This window comes from Trachypithecus francoisi, unplaced genomic scaffold (assembly GCF_009764315.1).
Source record: "Trachypithecus francoisi isolate TF-2019V2 unplaced genomic scaffold, Tfra_2.0 Lachesis_group18, whole genome shotgun sequence".
Lineage (NCBI taxonomy): Eukaryota > Metazoa > Chordata > Mammalia > Primates > Cercopithecidae > Trachypithecus > Trachypithecus francoisi.
This window is the reverse complement of record NW_022681463.1, coordinates 65,957,457-65,981,021: the sequence shown is the minus strand read 5'-3', so window position 1 is coordinate 65,981,021 and position 23,565 is coordinate 65,957,457. Positions and strand designations below refer to the sequence as shown.

Below are 23,565 nucleotides of genomic sequence, written 5' to 3'. Positions count from 1 at the left end.
AAATCACCTGGGTTGAAATCCCAGGTCAGCCACTTTCTTGACTATGCTTTAGCAAGTTACTTGCCTCATTGTGCCTCCATTTTCTTATCTGCAAATTGGGTAAATATACCATCTAACTCACAGGGCTTGGAGAATGCAAAGAGTTAATATATATAAAGGGTGAGGAATAGTGCCTGGCTCAGAGTCAAATTCTCAATATTATGCTAATGAGGACAGGAGGAATACCACAAAACTCAGCAGTTGTGAGCTTAGAACTTTTATTGCGCTTCTCCCAACTTCTGCTCATCAGAGCAGAGCTTGTGTCTCACTGATTCTTTTCCCCCAAGGCAATTATATAAGAAGCATGGTGCTTATCCTTCTTTAGTGATTTTTTCCTAAGACCTAAGCAGAAAAGAGGAATCAAATGACTATTTGCTAAACTGCTCTATCAGCCTCAAGGCAAAAAGTTTAATAAATTAAAACATTCTTCCAGCTGGTTCCTGTTGAGAGTGCAAAGTTATCCTTTGACTTATGATATATTTTGAACCAAAATGAGGACAGGAGGAATGCCACAAAACTAGTATTTCTAAATGCTAAACATTTTCATACCCTTGTGTTTTTCTTTTGTTAATTGTTTGCTGTTTTGTTCTGTTTTTATAAGGGACAAAAACCATTGTAGAAAAGAAATGTATCATATATTTGTAAAAACTGCTTTACAGTTTTGTTTTTGTGTGTGTGTTGGTTTTTGTTTTTGTTCTGTTTTTTGTTGTTTGAGATGGAGTCTGACTCTGTCGCCCACACTGGAGTGCAATGGCACAATCTCAGCTCACTGCAACCTCCACCTCCCAGGTTCAAGCAATTCTCCTGCTTCAGCCTCCAAAGTAGCCGGGATTACAGGCGCCCACCACCACACCCAGCTAATTTTTGTATTTTTAGTAGAGATGGGATGCTTTACAGTTTTTGTCTCAATCTCAAATTTTGCTAAGCACAAACAACTTTAAGACACAGTCTTGACAGGGGCTAGAACATGTACATAAATATGCTGGACCCACAGTTCAATAAGAATAATTTTTCTCACTTCCCTAGCTTGGAGTCTATGCTCACCAAGAAGCCTTCTGATTATAATTCGTCTTACAATAGTTTGTCTTTAGGCAGCAAATGTATTGAGCCACTGTTTGTCTTTGGTAGTTGTATTTCTTACTATGAATTAATAAATTGACATGTTAATTGTACATCAATCTTTTGTGAGTTTTGTCTGTTATGAACAGACCCTAAAAGACTGGTTAATTCTGGAAGCTCTAGAAAGCAAGAGTGTCCTATTCTCTAAAGTCTCTGTAATACTGTGACCACACCCAGGTATGATTGCCAATATGAGGTTATGAGTTGGGGACCTCCTAGCTTGCCTTTACAACATCTCTAGTTGGTTCTTAGTTACTACAACTACTGCATTTATATATCCTGTGATAACCTCTATCTGCAAATGCCCAATGGACTTTAACTTAATGTCTACCTGAAGCTCAACATTTCTAAGACATAATTTGTAGTATTGCCCTGCAAGCCCATTCTTCCTGCTACTTCTAGAGGTGTCAGGAGACCAAAGAAAGAAAGGCCTTAAGCAGAGTAGAAACAAGATCTAGTTTGCATTTCTGTAAGAGTTCTCTACCTGGCATAGAAAATAGATTGTCGGAGGGCAGGAGTGGATACAGGATGGCCAAGTAGGATACTGCAAGTTATCTATGTCTACAATGACATTGACCTGGACTGAGGAGGTGACACAGGAGATGAAAAGAACTGGACAATTCAAGAGACATTTATGAGGTGTATCTGTGATGGGTGGATATGAAAGGTGGCAGAGGCAGGGTGTGGTAGCTCACACCTGTAATCCCAGCACTTTGGGAGGCCGAGACAGGCAGATCACCTGAGGTAAGAAGTTCAAGACCAGCTTGGCCAACACAATGAAACCCTGTCTCTACTAAAAATACAAAAATTAGCCAGGTGTGGTGGTGGGCATCTGTAATCCCAGTTACTGGGGAGACTGAGGCAGGAGAATCGCTTGAACCTGGGAGATGGAGGTTGCAGTGAGCCGAGATGGTGCCACTGCACTCCACCATGGGTGACGGAGCGAGACTCCATCTCAAATAGAAAAAAAAAAAAAAGGTCGAAGAGATGGAGGTATCAAAGATGGCTCCCTGATATCAGATGGGTCATTTACTCAGAAACATGGAGGAAAAGCAGCAGGTTTGGGGAGGAAAACCATAGTCACTGTTTTGGACATGCTGAATCTGGTATATCTCTGAGCCATCCAAGTAAAAATGCTATGTAGAGGATTAGACTTAGGGTTGAAGCTCAGCTGGGGGAAATGGGCCAAAGACATAAACTTAGAATTCATCTGCATATTAATAGTGCTTATACTCATGAGAATGCACAGGATCTCCAAGGAAATGAGTGGAGAATGAGAAGACAAAGCAGGGTACAATGGACTGGAATAGAGATTCCAAAGCTCCAGTACTAGAAGCCAGATTGATCTCTAGGACCTAGCAAAGGAATCAGAGAAGCAGTGTCCAGAGAGGTGGGAGATAAACCAGCAAGAGTGATGGCATGGATGCCAAGGAGAGGAAGTGCTCCAGGGAGCGGGCATGGCCACCTGTGTGGGCTGTGGCTGAGACATCAAATTGAAGTTTCTACAATCTTTCTCTTAGGAAAAATCCTATAATAGTGTCAGAAAATGTTTATTTAAAAAAAAACCCTCTGCATATGCAATGTAAATCCCAGTTCCGTTTAATAAAACAACTTTTCAAAAATTATTTATGTAGCACCAAATTAAAGAATTTTAGAAAATATATAATTGTTCATCCAGAAAGTTGTCATTGCAATGCCAGACATTTGAATGTTTTCAAATATCTCAGTGTTTGGCATCTTGTAAACCAAACGGGCAGATGTTCGGCAGTCTTTTTTCTCCCCATGAATCATCCTGATATTCAGCACCATGTATAAAACAACCCAAAACTTCCCACAGCTAGCTGACCCCACATTCCCACCTATCTCACTAAAATCCAGTGGCTCTACCTTGATCTCTTTGGTTTATGCACTACTGGCTTCTTAACTCACTTAGAACACCATTTGTCAGTATTCTCAGATTCACAGATAAAATATTACATGCATTCCCTCCCACCATGAAGCCAAATCCAGATAAATTTTGATTCAGTAGCATAAGCCCTCTGAGATCCCCATATAGGGCTTTGCTTGTTTCCAAGGTGACGAAACCCTGCAGCTAGTTACTATTCCAAAGCACACAGCCAGATTCCCATCACTATGCTATATTCCATTTTCTATTCAACTTCACCCCCAGGAGAAAACTCAGGGGTTATATGGAATTGCACATTTAGACTTGCCCTTCTGTCAAACATTAATAGAATCATGGAATCATAAGGCAGAGGGAGACCTGGGGAACTCATGGACTCAATCTCCTCCCCTCAGCAGGTGGATGTTTAACCTAACTCCAAGGAACCAAGGACCCTCCTATTTAAAAGATAGCCCCTTTATCCTCCAAAGGCAAAGATTCAACAACCTGCAACAAACAATTCCTGGTGCTTAGCAACCTCTACCCTGTGAGTACCCTGAGGTAGCACAGCATCCACAGCTATCACAGTTGGGGATTGCCAGTCAAAGATAGACTGGGAAGAAAATGACCTACTGTTCCTAGAGATGATTCACATAGAATACTTTTAATTTTGGAAAACATTATGAAGAAGCAAAAGCATCAAAGCACAGCCAGTTCATAGTATAATGTTTTTCAGATTAGATTACTCAGCTTGGAAACGTCCAGAGGTCACCCACCATTCACTTGGGTTGCTTCTTGAGGGGTTGTGGGAATTAACCATTGTCACTCAGTGTACTCTGTTTTCATGCCTCTTCCAGTAAGTAAATCTCCCAGTGGGAGGAAACCTAGTTATGTGAACTGTGTCAGCTCTCCCACATATTCTGCTTTGCCCATGACGAACACTTTAATAAAATTCGAAGTCTTTTTTAGAAAGAGAGTGAACATCTTTGGGAATTCCTCTAGTTTCCTCTATGGGATTAGAAGAGGCATCGGAACATTCCCAGCCTGTGTGCTCAGTCACTTTTTGGCAACATTTGCAGAATGCCTACTGTGTGGTAGGCTGGGCGTTCAGTGCTAGGCACTGAAGCGTTTCTTGTAATAACACTTACCACATGGCAGGCACTATGTTAGACGGTGAAGGTACAGTGATAAGCAGGATAGTCTGGTCTTCATGGAGCTTATAATTTAGAGGTGGGAAAGAGGAAATCATCAAAGAATCACATGAAGAAATACAAAATGATTTTGTTAAGGTCCTCTGAATGCATAAAAGAGGGGTGCCAATCTAGTCAGGAAGGAAATAATGACTGAAAGGTCATCTAATGACTAAATAGGAGTTAACCAGATGAAGATGGGCCAAGAAAAGTATTCCAGGTAGAATACCCGGCATATGCAAAGACTCTGTGCCTGGAGAGGAAGCCTGTCCTGTGAGGAACTAAAGAAAGCCGGTGTACTTGGAGTTCAGAGAATGCAAATAAAGTAGGGGGAAGACTATGATGACACATGGAAGGCTTGTCTCCATCCTAAGTGCAACAGGAAGCTATTGCAGTCTTTCAGTTACGGAGGGGACAATATGGCCAGATCTGTCCTCCAGGAAGAACACTCTGGCTGCAGTATGGCAATTGGATATAACGGGGCAGGAATGGATGTGGGAAGCCATTTGAAAGACTAATGTGATAAGCTAGGCTAGAGAGAAAGGAAGAATGGAATTAAGATGGTAGCAGTGGAATTGAAGACGAGGAAAAAATTTCAGGGCACTTCTAGCAAGCAGAAATGAATAGGCTCAGTGGTGAACTGAGAAGTAGTTAAGGCAGAGGGAATTTTCAAGGATGACAGCTAGAAAAAGGCTTGTATAGTAGAGAGATGATGGTACCACACACTGAGATAAGGAACAGGGAATCATGGCAGGGGTGACTGTGTGGGTGAGGGACTATGGGTGGTAATTATGAGTTTAGTTTTACATAACTGTAATTGGAAGCACCCTCAAGACATGCAAGGAAAGATGTCAAGGACATAGTGGAATCAACAGGGCTGAGGCACAGAGGAGATGCTGGAGCTAAAGATTCACATTTGGAGTCATATGCACGTCAGATGAAATTATGGGCCCAGGGAGAAAGTGCTAATAAAAGCAGAGAGCTGAAGAACAAGCTTTGGGGACTGCAGTCCATAAAGACTGAGTAGACGAGGTGGCATGGGAGGCAAAGCAGACAGGACCAGAGGGGCAGGATGAAAACCAGGTGCCGTTGTACCTTAGGAAACAGGACAAGAGACCATATCAAGAAGGAAGGAGGGATCAACGTGTCTAAGAACACTGCAACCTACCTGTAATGGAAGGGAAACGGAGATAACAACTATGGACAATGGTTTCAGAAAATCTACTGTGTGAAGGAGTAGCACCTGCTGAAAGGGGATGTGGAGTTAATTTTTTTTTCTTTTATAACATGAAAAAGTTAAGTGTATGTAATGCTAATGGGAGAGACCACATAGAAGACTGAAGATGCTACAGAGAGAAGGAGCAAGCAATAGTGTAACATTTCTGAGAGGGGTAGAGAGGATCTAGGTGGATTGACTATTTGTAAAGTAGTCATTGTAAAAGGGATGACCAGGTCAGGTTCTCAGACTGTATTAAAAACAACAACCACACAACTAACTGCAGGAGCAAGCAGCATCATTGCTAGCACCAGGGAACCCCAAAGAAACTGTCAGTTGTGCTTCGTGTTGCCACCCTGAGGACAGCCAAGCTAGTCAGGCAGTTGCCTACTGGTCGACCCCCAGAGTGGTTGTCTGTGTCTGAGACTTTGCTCAAGCCCACCCAGTGAGGCAACCTCTTTCTTCATTCAGTGACCCATGATACTTATGAAGCTACAACTCAGAAAAAGGGCTCTGGACCCACAGGCACGGTACTGCCAAAAAGCAAGCAAGTGAGCCAAGTGCACCAACGGATGTTGTGATAAAAGTTATGATAAAAGGTCCAGGGACCTATTATGGGGGGTAAAGAGGATTCCCTCAGCCTAACTTGGAATTTGAGAAAAGTTACCACATTGTTTTCAAACTGTCTAGCTACTTTTCACCCCTGGAATATAGCTGGCAGCTGCTAGGGGCAAGGATTGTGCCTTTTTTTTATCTGTGTCCCCAGTGCCTAATGCGGTCCCTGATACAGAGTAATTGATGAGCCAGGAAGACAGGGTCCATCACAAGGAAGGCAGAGAGAAATGGGGCTGAAAGAGGAACCAAGGTGTATGCCTGTATTTGCTATTCTGTGAGATGGTAGCAATGAAAGTAGTTTTTCTTTTCTTTTCTTTTCTTTTTTTTTTTTTTTTGAGACAGGGTTATATTCTGCTGCCCAGTCTGGAGTGCAATGGTGTGATTCTAGCTCACTGCAGTCTCCAACTCCTGGGCTCAAGCAATCCTCCCACCTCAGCCTCCTGAGTAGCTGAGACTACAGGCATGCACCACTATGCCCAGCCAATGTTTTAAAATTTTTGTAGAGACAGGGTCTTGAAATGCTGCCCAGGCTGGTTTTGAACTCCTGGGATCAAGTGATCCTCCCTCCTCAGTTTACCATAGTGCTGGGATTATAGGTGTGAGCCACTGTGTCCAGTCACAATGAAAGTTCTTAAAGCTGTGCTGTAGGCCAACAACTCAAAGCAGTAGGTATGTCCAAAGACTTTTAGGGTAGCTCAATTGAGATACCTAAGTAGGAGTTTTTATGAGGCTAAGGAATAGGTAGGAAGATAGAAATGAGAGTAGGAAGGACTAGAACAAGTGGTCATAAATTTGTATCTTGGAGTTTCAAATGGCAGGGTTAGAGCAGGTACAAAACGAAGATAAAAATTTAGGTAGACAGGATGATTCTGAGCCAAATGCCAAGGTCCTCCCTGGGCCAGGGGGAGGTGCCAGGATGTCTGTAATTACAACACCAGCAGCCACGAGAACTGGGGCTGGAGGAATGGTTTCTGCCCTTCCCCTCTTCATCTCTTTGCTGAATTCTACTCTTTAAAACTCAACTTACATGATCTATTCTCTGAAACCTGTGCTTATCACTTCCTCCCCTTTTCCTCTTTTCCCTGACCCCCTCCCTTCCCATTCTCTTGAGGATGTGTCATTTTCTCCCTTCCATGGGCTCTAACAGCATCTTGTACAGCTTTCTTTCCTTTTTTTTTTTTTTTTTTTTTTTGAGACAGGTTCTCCCTCTGTTGCCCAGGCTGGAGTGCAGTGGTGCAATCTCAGCTCACTGAAACCTCCGCCTCCAGGTTCAAACAATTCTCTTGCCTCAGCCCCCCAAGTAGCTGGAATTACAGGTGACTGCCACCACATCCAGCTATTTTTTTTTTTTTTTTTTTTCTGAGATGGAGTCTCGCTCTGTCGCCGAGGCTGGAGTGCAGTGGCGTGATCTCGGCTCACTGCAAGCTCCGCCTCCCCAGTTCACGCCATTCTCCTGCCTCAACCTTCTGAGTAGCTGGGACTACAGGCACCTACTACCAGGCCAGCTAATTTTTTGTATTTTTAGCAGAGACGAGGTTTCACCGTGTTAGCCAGGATGGTCTTGATCTCCTGACCTCGTGATCTGCCCATCTCGGCCTCCCAAAGTGCTGGGATTACAGGCATGCCACCGTGCCCAGCCTAATTTTTTTTTTTTTTTTAGTAGAGATGGCATTTCACCATTGCACAGCTTTCTGAACTGAATTGCATATGCCACTGTCATAGCATTAATTACATTGTATTGAGATTTACTTGCTTGGATCTCCCCCTAATGATTGTCAGGGTCCAAGGGCAGGATCTCTATCTTATTTGGACCAGATCCAACAGGATAGTCGGGTTAGTATAATTTGGAAGAGTGAGTGCACGAATGCATGGCATTCCTGTGGACAGGGACAAGAGCACTGGGACAATCAGATGCAGAACCAGAAAGAGGTCATGAAGAAAGCTTTAGATATGGAAGCTGACTGCAAAGTAAAATGATAATACCAAATACTTCCTATGTGCCAGGCGTTATCTCAGCACTCTCTGTGTGACAACATCTCAGTCCTCATAGAGACCTTAGTAGCCTGTGATACAAACAGCTGAGTCCAGGCAAGGTTAAGTAACTTGCCCCAGTTCACAAGACTAGCAGGTGATAGAGGGAGAGGGAAGACTTGGGCTTGTGCACTGCGGCTGGAGAGAAACTCAGTCTTATCCATGATAAGATCCTGCCTCCCACATGATACGGCTTCAAAGGCAGTGTTATGAGTCAAATTGTGTCCCCCAAAATTCATGTGGTAATATCCTAATCCCCAGTACCTCAGAATGTGACTGTATTTGGAGACAGGATCTTTAAAGAAGTGATTCAGGGCCGGTCGTGGTGGCTCATGCCTGTAATCCCAGCACTTTGGGAGACCAAGGTGGGCAGATCACAAGGTCAAGAGATCATGACCATCCTGGCCAACATGGTGAAACTCCATCTCTACTAAAAATACAAAAATTATCTGGGTGTGGTGGTGTGCACCTGTAGTCCCGGCTACTCGGGAGGCTGACGCAGGAGAATTACTTGAACCTGGAAGGTGGAGGTTGCAGTGAGCCGAGATTGCGCCACTGCACTCCACCCTGGTGACAGAGTGAGACTCCGAGAAGAAAGAAAGAAGGAAAGAAGGAAAGAAAGAAAGGAAGGAAGGGAGGGAGGGAGGGAGGGAGGGAAGGAATGGAGGAAGGGAGGAAGGGAGGAAGGGAGGAAGGAAAGAAGGAAAGAAAGAAAAAAGAAAGAAAGAAGAGAGAGAGAGAGAGAGAAAGAAAGAAAGAAAGAAAGAAAGAAAGAAAGAAAAGGAAGGAAAGAAGGAAGGAAAGAAGAAAAGAAAGAAGGAAAGAAAGAGCTTCAGTTACAAAGAGGCCATTAGAGTTGGCCTTCATCTAATCTGATTGTTTTCTTTACAAGAAGAGGGAATTTGGACACACAAAGAGACCCAAGGATGCACACAGATAGAAGAAAGATACAGTGAGAAGGTGGCCATCTGCCAGCCAAGGAGAGGCCTCCAAAGAAACCCATCCCACTGACACCATGATCTTCCACTTCCAGCCTCCAGAACTGTGAGGAAATCAACTTCTATTGTTGAAGCCATGCTGTCTGTGGTACTTTGTAATGGCAACCCAAGCCGACTGACAGGTCCTTGGAGCTGGGAAGGACTGAGTCCCTGAAGGAAAGTGTCAGGATGAAAGCGGATGGAAGGCCAAAGTTTTCCAAGCCTAGGTTATTAGTAGGACCATAAATGAGTGACTTAGCCACAGTTCCCAGGAGGCATGTCTATCCTTACGGGGAACTGGAGGGCAATGCCCTGAGTCTAGGGTTCCCTTTGATTCTTAAATTTCCACAGCACGTTTCCAGAAGCCAACCTTTCACATTCCCATCTCATTTTACGCCCACCCACCCACCAGTTGTTGGGAGTCACAGTGGATGGGTGGTCTGATGTCTGGCTTGGACTCCAGATCCTGTCCGGGTATAAACTGCAGGCTGAGAATTCTTGGGAAGCCTCCAAGGCAGGACCACTATCTGTGCTCTCCCTTATCAAAGCGGAGTCATTTATATTTTAATGAGATTATTTCCCAACAGAACAGTTTATCTTTCGTTTCATTTATCCCTTTGCCATCTGGTCCCCTTATGCTTGCATGTAGGGCTAGTGGCTTCCTTTGTCTAAGTAGATTTATCAATAGTTTATAAATTTTCTTCTCATGATCATAATATTTATTTTTCACATTAGACAGACTCTTCTGGAGACTTGGAAGAAAGAGATTTCTTTTTTTAAATTTTAATGTCATTCCTTAACCTGTAATTTTTGTTTCTAGGGAAATGTGTTTTCAAAAATTAATTAATTAAAGTGAATGAACAAAAGTTCCCAGACCAATATATTTTCTGGTTCTGTTTGCTACTGTATAACCCAAACAAATATTTTACTTAAGGGGCTAGATCAAGCTCGCCTAATAGCAAATGGTGCAGATACAATGAAAGTGGCCTAGCTTCCCTCTAAATCGAAACCCACATCTGGGCAAATCCTATGTTCTGGAGATTTTTCTTTTTATCTGTTTTCAGTTTCTTGCTTTAAAGTTCTTATCTTAAAGCTACTTAGCTCCTCTTTTTTTGGCCCCCTCCCAATTACTCTTGGCCCTCTTAATCACGAATCCATCTCTTTCATCAGAATAGTTGATGGACTCTATTTACCATCCGATTAGCTTCAGTTTTTTCCTCCAAGACAGGGCTTTGGCATTCCAGTCCTATTCTAATGGCTGTTGGCACTACATACCTCTCAGGTGCCTGGTGGGAAGGCCAGCCATGCCCATTGGCCATGGGACATGATAAACTGCCCTCTCTTGACCCAAAAAGTTCCATTAGGCCAGAAAATAGCTCTGGCCTATTTCTCAATGTATTCTCAGCACCAGCCACTGCCTAGTATATACTGAGTGTTCAATAATAAATGAATGAACTGCCTTGTTTTCTAACACACCAACACATGCAATAATATAAACAGAGACTAAAACATGCTTTATAGGTGAAATACAACATAAGATTGATGTTCAGACCTTTCTGAGAAAAAGTGGTTAAAACATCAGCAATATATTTTATTCATATACTTCATAGTTTCTAAGGGGCTTTGAATCTCCTGTGAGATTTATATCAACAACCCCATTTTAAGGACAAAGGAAACCTCACAAGGTTTTTGTGAGAATTAAATAAATCATGTATGTAAATCCTTATCACAATGCCTGACATGCAGTAGGAACTTTAGAAACAGTTGATGGGCTACCCTTTTTCTCTATCGAGAGTTTAAACAACTAGTACATGACGGATTCCAATCCAGAAGTCAGGTTTCATGTTTCCTGGCCTGTTACACTTCCTGCCATACCTCAGTATTCCCCCAACACTGTTCTCAGGCTCTGATAGGAATATCTTTAGGGCAGCATTCAAGATACCCTAAGCAGACCAGTGACACTTTTCTGAACCCATCTTAAAGGGGTGAAGGACGAGAGCATTGTACCCTCACAATTAGAGAGACTGACATTAAAAAGCTGGACTGTGGAATGTGGGAACCATGTAATTTTAGGGGCTACATACCCTGCAGTGTTCACTTCAAGGTTCTTGTGCTGGTTACCTGCCAACAACTCTTATACCCACCCTCCCCCCCGCAAAAAAAAATGGGCCAGGTGCAATGGCTCATGCCTATAATTCCAGCACTTTGAGAGGCCAAGGCAGGGGGATCACTTGAGGCCAAGAGTTCGAGACCAGCCTGGGCAACATATTTTTCTCTACAAAAAAGTTAAAAATCAGTTGGGCATGGTGGTATGCCTGTAGTCCAGATACTCAGGAGGCTGGGAGGATCACCTGAATCAGGGAGGTGGAGGCTATAGTGAGCTGTGATTGTGCCACTGCACTCTAGCCTGGTCAACAGAGCAAGACCCTGTCTCAAAACAAACAAGCAAAAAATGAAGTGAGACTATTAAAACCTGGGAACTGAAGCAGAAAGCCATGCATCACTGGAATACAGTGATACTGTTCAAGCTTATCTTCCATATAATAAATGCATCACTGAGTTGCCATTAGACTGCTATGCCAATGATGAATGATAACACTATATCCCCTGTGGACAAGGGGAACCTGAATCAATGCATCATTTTGAGATGTGGCTCGAGGTTTTGGTCTGGCGTGCCCTTTCTCTAGATATTTAAGAAAGGCAGAAATCATTTAAATAGCATCTCATTTTCCAAAGCCCATCTTCTAAAAGTCATGCTGATTTCACCCTTTCTTCCCTGGCCTTTTTCCTAGTACCATCTTCCTGAAGATACAACTGGCCCACTCATCAGCCTTCTAGGTAAGTGGCATGGGCTCCAGCCATCTTAAGTGGACTACCTGGCTTCCCTGCTCACTGATAGGGTGTCCTGGGACAAGGCACTCGAACTCTGTGGGGTTTAGTTTCCTTGACAGTAAAATAGAAAAGTAAGCCTATTTCACAGCACTTCCCTGAGGATCAAATGAGGTACAGTTTGAATTGTTCCCACACAGAGTAAACAAGGTGGGTTCCCTCGTGGCTGCAAGAAAAAAAATGGCAGAATGTTCATTATACTTACCTACTTGGCCACTTGTATCACTCCTTTCAGTTTGGATTCATTGACAGTCTTTTTCTATTTTCCAAATACACTGTAATGATCTACTGGTGACTTCCCGGAGGTGTCACACTTAGGTCAAATGTCTTGCTACCTACCGTCTTTGCAATTTCTCATAGCTCCAGTCACCCAACTTGCCATCACTTCCCCTCTAACTAAACGCTCAGTGCTACAGCCTGCCTCACACTTGGAGGTCTCTCTTCCTGGAGCACCTCCTCACCTCACAACCTGCACTGGGCTGCTTCCCTGTCATTCACTGGACACATGTGCATTGCTCCAGGGGCTGTTCCAGGTGTTGGGGACACACCAAGAACAAAAAACACTGTGTCCCTGCTCTCATGGAGCTGACATTAGGGGTATGGGTGAGGAGGAAAGAGCAGGTGGCCAGTAAATAAATCTATCATCTGCCAGCTCCTAGTAGAGTGCTAAGAAATAGAGTTGGGTAAGGGGATACTGTGATGTTGGATTAGTCAATGAGGCCTCCGTTATGAGGGGCCATGTGAACCCAGAAAAGAAGGAAATGTGGGGGGAGTCTTGCAGAAAATCTGGGAGAAAATATCTCAAAAAGAAGGAACAGAAAGTGCAAAGGCCCTGAGGCAGAAGAGGGCTCAGGTATCCCTCCCTGAGAGAGCTTTCCCTGTTCTCTCACAATTTGAATTATATTCTCTCTTTCTTGGGCACACTATTCTTTTCCTTCATAGTGATTTATCTCCATTTTATTACACATATATAATAATAATATATATATATACACACACATACACACAGAATTTGTTTAACTGTCTCTCCTCTGGATTGTAAGTACCATGAAGGCAAGGATCATACCTGTTGCTATTTTCTCTCATTTGTATATGCAGACTTCACCCTCCTGTTTGGCATTTAGTTATTGAATGAATCAGTACATTAAAAATGATCATTAATGACATTGTGCAATGCATCATTCACAATGTTTCTCACCCCACTTGAGAATTTTCTTTTAGAGATCAGTGCATGGGCAGGGGAATCTCCCTTGAAGAACTGGCACGCTCCTTTCTTTCAGCTAATGAGCACCAATATGTCCGTTGCTGCTTGGGGTGCAAGGAATTTTAGGCTCAGTAAGGGCAATTCCTCCCAATGGTTTGGATAGGACTGTCAGAACTAAATTCAAGTTGTTCAGATTTCTCCTTCCGACCGCCCTGCCAACTTGCCTCCCTCTTCATCCTCCTAATAGGAGGTGAGCCCCTCCAATAGTGATCATTAACTCACCCTGAGGTTATCCCCTTGCTGCAACAATCCGTGAATTGCAGGTTCATTCAATGCTCTTTAAATTATTTTTAAAGGCTTTTTTTTTTTTAAGTAGCAAAAGAATGCATTATCGTAAACTGGCAAGTTGGGGGGTGGGATGCCACTCAGACGTGTACTGAGAAAGGTGATAATGAATTTGGCGTCAGCAATTCTTCAGAAACTATAAGAAAACACCCAGGTATTCGAATTGTTCCCAAAAGGGAAACAAATCGTTCTCAGCTTTCACGATGCGCTGAGGCTGGTTTTCTCAGTGCTCCTCCCGGATCAGCAGCTGGGGAACCTCGTGGCAAGCCCCGGGGCTCGGGATTCCCGGACTGTGGGCCTGGGAGAGAGGGGCGGCTCTTCTGTGCACACTCACCCCGCCCCCACAACACATACGCGGTCACGCACCACACATGGGCACACGCGCTCATCGCTGTTGCACAGCCACAGTCGCGTGCAACCAGGAGTGCACACCGCACCCACATCACATCGCATCCACAGACGCACGGGACCTCACACGCCTCGGCCACCCACGCGCACACGCCCCCCACGCGCACACGCACTCGCTCGCGCGCACTCCCCTCGCACCGCCGCGCGCACACGCGAGTCCCGCCGGACGGCGAGGGGCGGGGCGGGCGCGGCTGCGGGTGCCCCGCCGGGCGCGGCCGGGAGAGGGCGCGGCGCGGGGTTCGCGGCTGGCGCTCGAGTTGTTTGCCGGCTCCAGGGCCGCCAGAAGCTCGCAGGGAGCCCGGCCACCTCGGACTGGAAGGAGCGGCCGAGAAGGAGCGCGTCCCGGGTCACGACGGCGCCCGCGAGCCGAGCGTGGCCGGGACGCGCATCATGGACTCGAAGGCGGGCGGCGGCGGCGAGGAGGACGACTGTGTGGACTCGGGCGCCGAGACCGGAGGGTGAGCCGCGCCGGGCCGGACCGCGGGCGGGGGGCGCTCTCCGAGTTGCGCGGCGGCTTCTCCCCGGCTGGGGACCCTCCTGATCCCCGCAATGGGACAGGGGCGCGGGGCTTCTCCTGCCGGATCCCCCGCTGCCTCCCGGGCGGGCCGCGCGATCCCTGGCTGCCCCCGGCAGGGCGGGCCCCACCCGGGGGAAGGAAAGTGGAAGGGCTCAAGGTTCAGTACAAGCCCACCCATCCGGTGAGGCGATGCCGAGCGCCAGGCGGATGCAAAGACCCCTTGTCAGCATCGCTAGAGACAGGAGATGCTCTTGCACTTGTTTCCTCCTTCCTCGGGGACTTTCCTCCTGTAGCTCCGGAGCACCCTGGAGTCCGGCCCTGGAGATGGGCAGAGGAGGAAAAGCAGGGTGGGACACCCACACCTAAAGTCTTTCCGAAGTCGGCTAGGAGGATGGCATTTCTCGTTATATGGCTTCGTCGTGGGACTTTAATCTGTGCTGCCGAGTCCCCTTTCTCGACTCCTCCAGTCCCGCCGAACTTCGTCACCTCTAAGTGCACCTGTCCCAGCCGGAACCGTTGGCCTGTTGTACCGGCGGGATGGAGATGGTGTTAAGATTAGGATCTAGCCCTGCCTTTTTTTTTTTTTTTTTTTTTTTTAATATTCTCTTCGCTTCAGCGGACTCAAACAATGAGCTCAAACCTTTGGAGACTAATTAGTTAGTCTCCAAACACTGTTTTCCTGAGCGGAACAAAAGACAAAATGCCTTTTAGGAGATGAATGTCATTATAAAGGCTTCCCGGCAGCCCCTATATCTAAAGGACTTTCCTGTGCAGAGTCAGCACCACATCCAGGCCACGGGTACTGACCCAGGAGGAAAGGATGTCTTTTCCTATCTGGAGTAATCCTGGGGGAGGGCGGGAGCGCCCAGACTGCAGAAAGCCTCATTCCTGAAAGGTCGGAGAGGTTTTAGACTAATCTCAGGATTTGGCAACCGGTGAGGGCAGGTAGAGAATCTAGGCCCACAATCGACCCAGAGTTCTAACCCAACCCCGGCAAAGCTCCTCACACAGCCCCTCCTGCCCCACCACTCCCAGCCCAAATGTGGGACTTTACTCCCTAGGGCATTCACCCAGCAATGGGCTTTCTCTGTTATCCAAACTCATTCATAGCTCTCTACAGCACCCAATTATAATCTGGTGGAGTAACCTGATGCTAAATGCTAAACTCTCTTGCTTCTTCCCACTCTTTGTATAAGTGGCATGTATCAACTTTAATTGAAGATTATTGGCTTTTTTTTCTGCCACTAGTTAGCTGGACCATGAATAGAAGAAACAAAGCAAAATTAACCAGCTTATTTGTAGTTGCCTTAAATAAAGCGCTCACTAGTCTATTCATTTTCAATTTGCAGAGCTCACCTAAAACTGATGTTTTTTTCAAGGGCTCTGTCTTAGAGAAGGGAGAGGAAGTCCTGACCCAGGGGGTGATATCGCCCCAGGATCTGGACATCAGCATGACAGCTGCCAGGCCTCCTGGGAGGGGCTCGCCACTCCTGCTGACACCAGAGCTTCTGTTCTCAGCCTCTGTCACTAAAATGTGTAGTTGTAACAGGACAGAATTGTTTAAAGAATTCTTGGCCGGGCACCATGGCTCACGCCTGTAATCCCAGCACATTGGAAGGCTGATGTGGGCAGATCACCTGAGGTTGGGAGTTTGAGACCAGCCTGGCCAACATGGAGAACTCTCGTCTCTACTAAAAAAAAATACAGAATTAGTCGGGCGTGGTGGCATATGCCTGTAATTCCAGCTATTCCGGAGGCTGAGGCAGGAGAATCGCTTGAACCCAGGAGGCAGAGGTTGCCATGAGCCGAGATCACACCATTGCACTCCAGCTTAGGCAACAAGAGCGAAACTCCATCTCAAAAAAAAAAGAAATTCTTACTGTATCACTAGCATCCTTAAGCTAAAGGTAAAATAGCATGCGTTTCAATGTATGCTGATTAGTTTTGTGTTTTCCATATATTCATAGAGCCCTTGAATTTCAGTTATCAAAAAGCTGTTCATCGTTTCCCTACTTTTCTGGAGCTTGCCCCCACCCCTTACCCTATCTAGTTTTCACAGAGATTGTGTAGAAAGCACATAGAAAACAATAAGTGTTTGCTATCATTAGTATTTTTAAAATGCAAATCTGATCATGTCTCTCCTTTTCAAACTTTTATGGCTCTGTTATCTACAAATGCAAGGAATTTAACGTGGCATATATGCCCTGACTCCTGTCATGGAGTCCCTTCTTCCCGACTTGGCCTTGTTTCTCAGCAGGTCCTTCTTTGCACCTTGTATCTAGCCACATCTGACAGGTTTTTCTGTTTCCTTGCCTTTGTCAAGCTGCCCTCTTTGCCAGCTCTGCCATTCCCACCTGACATGCCTGTCTGCCAGGTGAAACTCTACTCTTCTTTCAGGACTTAGCTCAAGTGACACATCAGCTAAGGCAGTGATCCTTAATTTGGGGTCCATGAATTGCTTCAAGTTGTATGCAAATGATGTGCTTTGTGAATTTGTATGAGAAGAAACTTATTTTTTTTTATCACATTCTCAAAGTAGCTGGTGATCTCTTCCAAATCAAGTTTGGGCAAGGTCTGAGACATTTCATTTTCAACACACTGTGTCTGAGGTGTTGCGAGACATCCAAGTAAAGATGATGAATCAGCAGTTGGGTATATCTGTCTGGAACTCAGTAGGGAGGTCCGCATGATGACATTGCATTTGGGAACTATTTACCTAAAAATGGCAATGGAAGCCCTGGGAGAGACGAAATCAACTGAAGGTAACAGCAAGCACTTTCTTAGCATTTAGTATGTGCCACCTACTGTTCTAAGCCTTTATGTATTTCATGGACTCCTCGAATCCTTCAACAACTCTGTGCAGCAGCTGCTGTTTAAGACCAGCCTTGAGAAACTACATTTAAATGACCGGTCAATGAGAATGAGCTGATAAAGGAGGCTGAGAAAGAGTAGACATGAGGTCAAAGAAGGAAGAATATGAATCATTGAAGCCAAGGGAGGTTTGAGTTTTTGAGAAAGGAAGGAGAGATCAACTCTGCTACTGAGAAATTGATGAAGATGAGGAAAGCTAAACGTCTTTTTTAAATGGAGATGATGAAGTGAAGGAAGAGTGGTATTTCACAGTGGGGCAGTGGAGATAGGAGCCAGATTAGAGTGGCTCTAGAAGGCAGTAGAAGGTGAAGAAGAGGAGGCAGGTGAATTCCTTTGTCTGGAAAAAGGAGAAGCAAAAAGAGGCAGTATCTAAAAGGGAGACTGGGGTGAAGAAAGATTTCCTAAACATAGGCACTAATTGAGCAATCAGTGTGATAGAAAGGATTCTATAGAAAGGGAAAGGAGAAGGAGGAGAAAAGATTATCATCTGTAATGTTGGCTTGCTTGTTTGCTTGCCTTTTTTTTTTTTTTTTTTTAACAGGATGTCTCTATCACCAGGCTGGCGTGCATTGGTGGAATCATGGCTCACTGCAACCTCAAACTCCAAGGCTCAAGTGATCCTCCCGCCTCTGCCTCCTGAGTAGCTGGGATTACAGGCCTGCACCACTGACACCATGCCCAGCTAATTTTTTTTTTTTTTTAATTTTTATAAACACAAGGTCCTGCTATGTTGCTCAGAAACTGTCTTAAACTCCTGGCCTCAAGCAATCCTTCCACCTTGGCCTCCCAAAGCACTAAGATTATAGATGTGAGCCACTGCTTCTGGTCCTGTAGTGTCAGCATTCTGAAAAAGTGGAGGCAGATGGACTTTAGACCACAAGGGAATGGATGGCTTTAGGTAGGAGACAGGATATCCCCTCCTGCAATTAAAAGGGCAGGCAAGATGGGGTTTCTCTTTGGTGTAAATACAGCCCTCCACCATCTGAGGAGAAAGGAGATTTGAATAGTTGTTTGGGGCAATGTTGAGCGGGTGCCCAGTTGAAATTTGCAATTACGTATTTATAGAGGTACGAGTTCCCCTAGTTATTTATTTTCTCGCAGCAATGCTCAACTACCTAGGGTCAGGCAGAGAGAGAGAGTGGATAGTTAGGATCATCAAAATTTGGGGTAAGGGGGTGTGAACAAAACACAGAAACAAGAGCTATCAGGGTATTGCTTAAGCTGATTATCCGTCCTTTCAGCGGCATGATGGAAGAAACAGTTCTGAGAAACTTCATGCATCCCACTGCCAGTGGCTGTGTTGGCCACTTTGAAAGTTAGTCACAAGAGCCAGCCTGCTCTTTCAAATTCTGGCTCCTCTACTTAGGGACTGTGAAACCTTGATCCAGTGACTTAACCTCTCTCTGATCTCAGTTTCCTTTTCTGTACAATGGGGATGATGGCAGTAGTACCTACCTCCTAGGGTTGGTGTGAGGATTAAATGAGCGTATATATTTAAAGCCCCTAGAACAGTGCCTGTTCAGTGTCTAGAACCTTTAGGACATGATTATTTCTCATCACACTATATTATTGTTATGAAGAACACTCCAAATTATAAACTTAGAGTTTTATATAATAAAAATGGTGAACTCAAGTCCATATGTTTTTCAAACTCATCACAATAGATCCTCTGTTGCTTTTAAATACCTTAAGTAATTTGATCATTCAGAACATCTGAGAGACTACAGGGCATGCCTCAGTATTCTAATAATTATATTTTACAGATGAGGAAATGGAGACTCAGAGGGCACATGGCTCGTTAGAGACATGAATTGAAGTCTGGATCTCCAGTGTGCTTCCCACCTAGTGAAGTTGCCTCTCCAGGAGCTGTTTGATCTGTAATTAATTCTTGTTTTCTGCTCAGACATTTCCTTTTGCTTGAAATGCGGCTGTTGCTCTCTCACCTACTTAATACAAGCCAAGACTAAAAGCAAACTAGTATTCTTCTATAGCAATTGATGTCATTTTGAAACTCCCATTTTCCAAATCCACTTGAAAGAAGCCTTGTGCTCTTATGTACTTTTCGTTATAGCAAAAATTGGCAAGTTGGCTGCTGATGGTGGTAAACTATCTTAAGAAACAGAATCCCTTAAATAGAAGGACAGCCAGTTCCTTGTAAACCCAAATAAAAGCCAATGCTTTATAATGACTGTTTCATTAGTGATGCCTTCAAGATTTGGCATGTAAGCCACTCTTTTGCATGTGATGGATTATTTTCATTCAATAGTTTGGTCTGGCATTAATGAACTTCCACTTCCATCTCAGCTGTCGCTGAGCTTCTGAACAGGTAGGGCCATACCATGCCCTGTTTCTTTGGAGGTCCTCCAATTGATACTTCGCTGTGACTTAAGATGTAACAAAAAATCAGGAGTCTAGACTTTAAATAGATGGGTGGAAAAGAATAGGTGGGGTGAATTTTTAAATGGGACAGGTCTTTTAAAAAGATGAAAGGGGAAATGCTGTATAGAAGACCAGATCATTTGTTAGTACTTTGTTATCTTTGTATTCAAGGTAGAGCTAGTTAACACTAAATTTAATTCAGTGCAATGAGGGTTAACAGATGAGGTCCATGATGCATTGAACTGATGCTTTACAGAAACATCAAGATCAATTTTACAGGAATGCCAAGATCAATTCTTATGCCATGATTTTCCTGGAAAATAATTTAGGAAGGTATTCTGTATGTATGTAGTATATCATTTGGTAGCTAGGCTGCTGTCTGATAGGGTAAACTGTTTTAAGTACAGAACCTCTATATAATCCCTACATGTAATAATGTAATTAATATAGTCAAGGGACTGCATCTAACTTTCTGTTCATTATTGGCACAAATACTAAATAACATTTGGAAATGTGTCTATATTTGTCAGGTGTGTGAATATACATAATTCTTGTATTAGTCTGCTCTATATCGTGTATAAATTTTTCATTCTAAATTCACCTTTCATGCTTCATTCTGGCAGGGTTGAATGTCTTATGCATAGCCAGCTAACTAAATTCTTCTGATGTGAGACCAATAAACAGAAATCTCAAGGCAGGTACCCTACTGCTGTTCCTTCATGCCTAAAAAGAACTAGGGGAGTACAGACTCATCCAGAGAACCCTAATCAAATACCTGGTTATCCTCTGAAATGGTTTGAACCTATTTATTTTGTGCAAAATTGTTTCAAGCTTTGTAGTTTGTCTTTCCTGGCAGTATTTCTAGTAAATAAGCTTTTGAGGTTATTTGGAATATATTTTAAGAGCTATAAAAGTATTTATACCTCAACTCAGTCTATATTTCTGCCCATGATAATGTTGCTAAGGAAAAGAAAATAAATATAAAGCTATATTCATAAATACCTCATTGCTGTGTGTTTTGTAAAGGTGAACAACCAGGAACGATCATGTAGCCAACAAAAGAGTTGAATAAATTATAGTATATTACTCAATTTAAAATGATAATTACAGGAAATGTGTAGCAGCATGTTATGATGGTATCAAGTGAAAAGAGCAATTCAAAATTGTGTCTCCGTCATTATGGCAACTGTGTACAAATTGATATACTGAGGATCAGAGGCTGGAGAGCAGTGGGAGGCTGTAGGTGCTCTCTGTGTGTTTCTGTTGTGACAGTGGACCGGGGTGAAAGTTGGATTGCAGAGCCAGGCCATCCATCACAGAGAGAGGGGTTTGTGTTTTACACTAGCGAGCTTGAATTTCATCCAGAGAGAGACATGATCAGATTTATCCTTTGCAAAGATTGGCTGCTGTATGTGGAGGGAACTGGAGCAGGATCAGTGTGATTGTCAGAAGGCTGACCATTTGGCGGGCCCAACCTGGTGGTGCCCTTAGTCTAGAAACATGGAGGGACTCATAGAGGGGCATCAGTTATGCCAGCACTGTCCTAAGACACTAAAATACTATTGCACTTTAAGATTCTTGAACTATGTTTCAAGTGTAAATTTCATTCTACATACATATCCATCTGTATGCAGATCTTTAAAATGTATGCATATGTGAATCCCATCTGCTTCAAGAGAATTTGGAAAATCCTAGCTGAAAATACACATTTTAAAGAATAAAAGAAATAGAAATATCGCGCATTCTTAATGTGTGTTGTATTTGAATAGTCATGACATTTCTTTAAAGTCTGTCCATCTCAAGATGATTTTATTGTAATCGAGTTGCTTTCCTGTTTTATCTACCACAGTGGATGTTTGCTGAGCAGTCACTCAGTTTATATATAATTACATTTCCAAGTATTGTTCAAAAGTTTATGTCCTGAATGGTTCCAGAAAGAATTTAATGCACCAGTACTGGGTTACAAATCCTGGGCTTCAGAACATTGCTAATCCTTGACCCTCCCCTCTCTGTTTTCTCCCTTAGCCAGTATGTCACCATGTGCTAGCCAGTCAATCCGTTCTGCCTTTGGACTCCTTCCTTTCCACCTACCCTGCACACTCACTTCAGTCACTAATCGTTGCTCACCTCCTGGTCTCTGTACAGATAGTATCACTTTAATTTCCTAGTCAATAAAATAAAAAGTTGAATTATATCTATCTCTCTCTATATATATGAATGCAGTTTATAATACATAAAGGGATATGCAAATGTTGGTAGTTGTTATTCTTTCCAGTTTTAAAATTCATTGATTCCATGACTACTAAAGTATTTCATTTGCAAAAGTGAAAACCACATGTTGTTTTCTTCCATTTTGTTCCTCAACCAATAAATCAATGCAGCATTTTGAGTGATGTAGGTTATTTTAACCAGTAAGGGGCATGCTGCTTACGATTTTTAAAAAAAGTTTTGCATGTGCTTTTTTAAATGTGGCAAGAAGTTCAATGGAGTGAAAATTGGATGATTTAAGAAAGGCAACAGGAGACTAAGGAGATAAAAGAAATGTGTATCTATAAAATTAAACATAATTAAGCAGTTTATTTGCATAACTACATCCCATAACTTCCATGGCAGAATAAATCCCTACGTGCTAAAGTGATTAATTTCCTACTGAGAATGACTTTGGGACACTAGAGGAAAAAAATAAATAGTTTCCATATCAAATTTGTTGCCAGAGAGGAAAGTCTTAACAGCTACAGAAGTAGGGCAGAAACTTACTAGAGATTAAGCAGATCCTTGGCTAGAGCCTCACTGTTACAGAGGCTGAATGCCAGCAGCTGATTCCTCAGCGTAGAAACTGAAAGGGCGATTTCACTCCAACCTTAGCCTGCCTTTTCCCTTTCCCTATCACAGCTCACATCCTGTTACTGTAATATCCAGCAGGCTTTCTTCTCAGATGGAACTGAAATCAGTGGAAATATCATTGTGCCTTTGTGTCCTGGTGGTCAGCCCCACCTTGAATGCGGAAACCTTCAAAGCTGAGGTTCCCTCTCTCCTCGCACTGGGATCCTCTGCTTAAGTCAACTAAGAACATTTCCCCATGGTGTGGTGCGAACATTTGAAGGGTGCTCATTTGCAGTAACCTTTTGAGGGAATCTGCGAGTGATGAGTCTGTTGAAAACTTTGGGACTTCTCCCCAGAAAAATAACCATTCAAAATTTTTGCTAAACCTTTAAATGGCTTCTTCCAAACCCCATCAGAGGAATTGGCAGAACTCATATGAGGGCCCCCAAAATTCTAAAGTTCCTTTAAAGTTTTGCTTTCAAATTCAGACATAACTTTGTTTTGCATAAAATGAGCCTTAGCACTACAGTTTTTAATTGGTGACATTTCTTTACCAGTTAAATGCTACTTACCACTGACTGTTTAAAATTCTGGCTTGAATAAATCATTTGGATAAAGAATTCGACTAACACTGAGGTCTTGTGTTTCAGGTCCGACTACAGCCACCTGTCCTCCACCAGCAGTAAGTATCGTTTAAACATCCTTCAGCATTGTCTAACGGTCCCCAGAGAGGTCAGTACCATAGATGCCATGTGTGTACATGGTTTTATAGTAGGTATGAATAACCAAAGGCATCCTTGCCAAAGAATGTGGTACAGGATGCTGTAACTCTGGAAGCGTAGGCTTTTCCTGGAGAATCTGATCATACAGAAATTCAGCCTTGAGGATGTAACCTGGGCTTTATCAGCTGCTTGTGGATGCTTCTAGGAGCATCATCTCTGAAGAATCTGAGGTAGCACTTTCATTGAACAAACATCTATCAGATACCTGCTACCCTCAGGCAAACAGAAAGCTCAGAGCACAATTCCTGGATCCCTGTGGTTGCTCCAGCTCATCTCTT

The 23,565-nt window shown here is 43.7% G+C and overlaps 1 protein-coding gene across 1 annotated transcript in view; it reads left to right on the top strand.

Annotated features, from left to right (window-relative positions):
- The first annotated feature begins 14,107 nt into the window (after nucleotides 1–14,107).
- FAM124A (family with sequence similarity 124 member A) overlaps nucleotides 14,108–23,565 on the top strand; it is a 62,630-nt gene continuing 53,172 nt past the window's right edge. Inside the window, exons 1-2 of the mRNA XM_033177658.1 lie at nucleotides 14,108–14,373; nucleotides 23,156–23,187. Of these exons, the coding sequence (XP_033033549.1) occupies nucleotides 14,306–14,373; nucleotides 23,156–23,187 (100 nt within the window). The 5' untranslated portion in view covers nucleotides 14,108–14,305. The remainder of the gene's footprint in view (nucleotides 14,374–23,155; nucleotides 23,188–23,565) is intronic.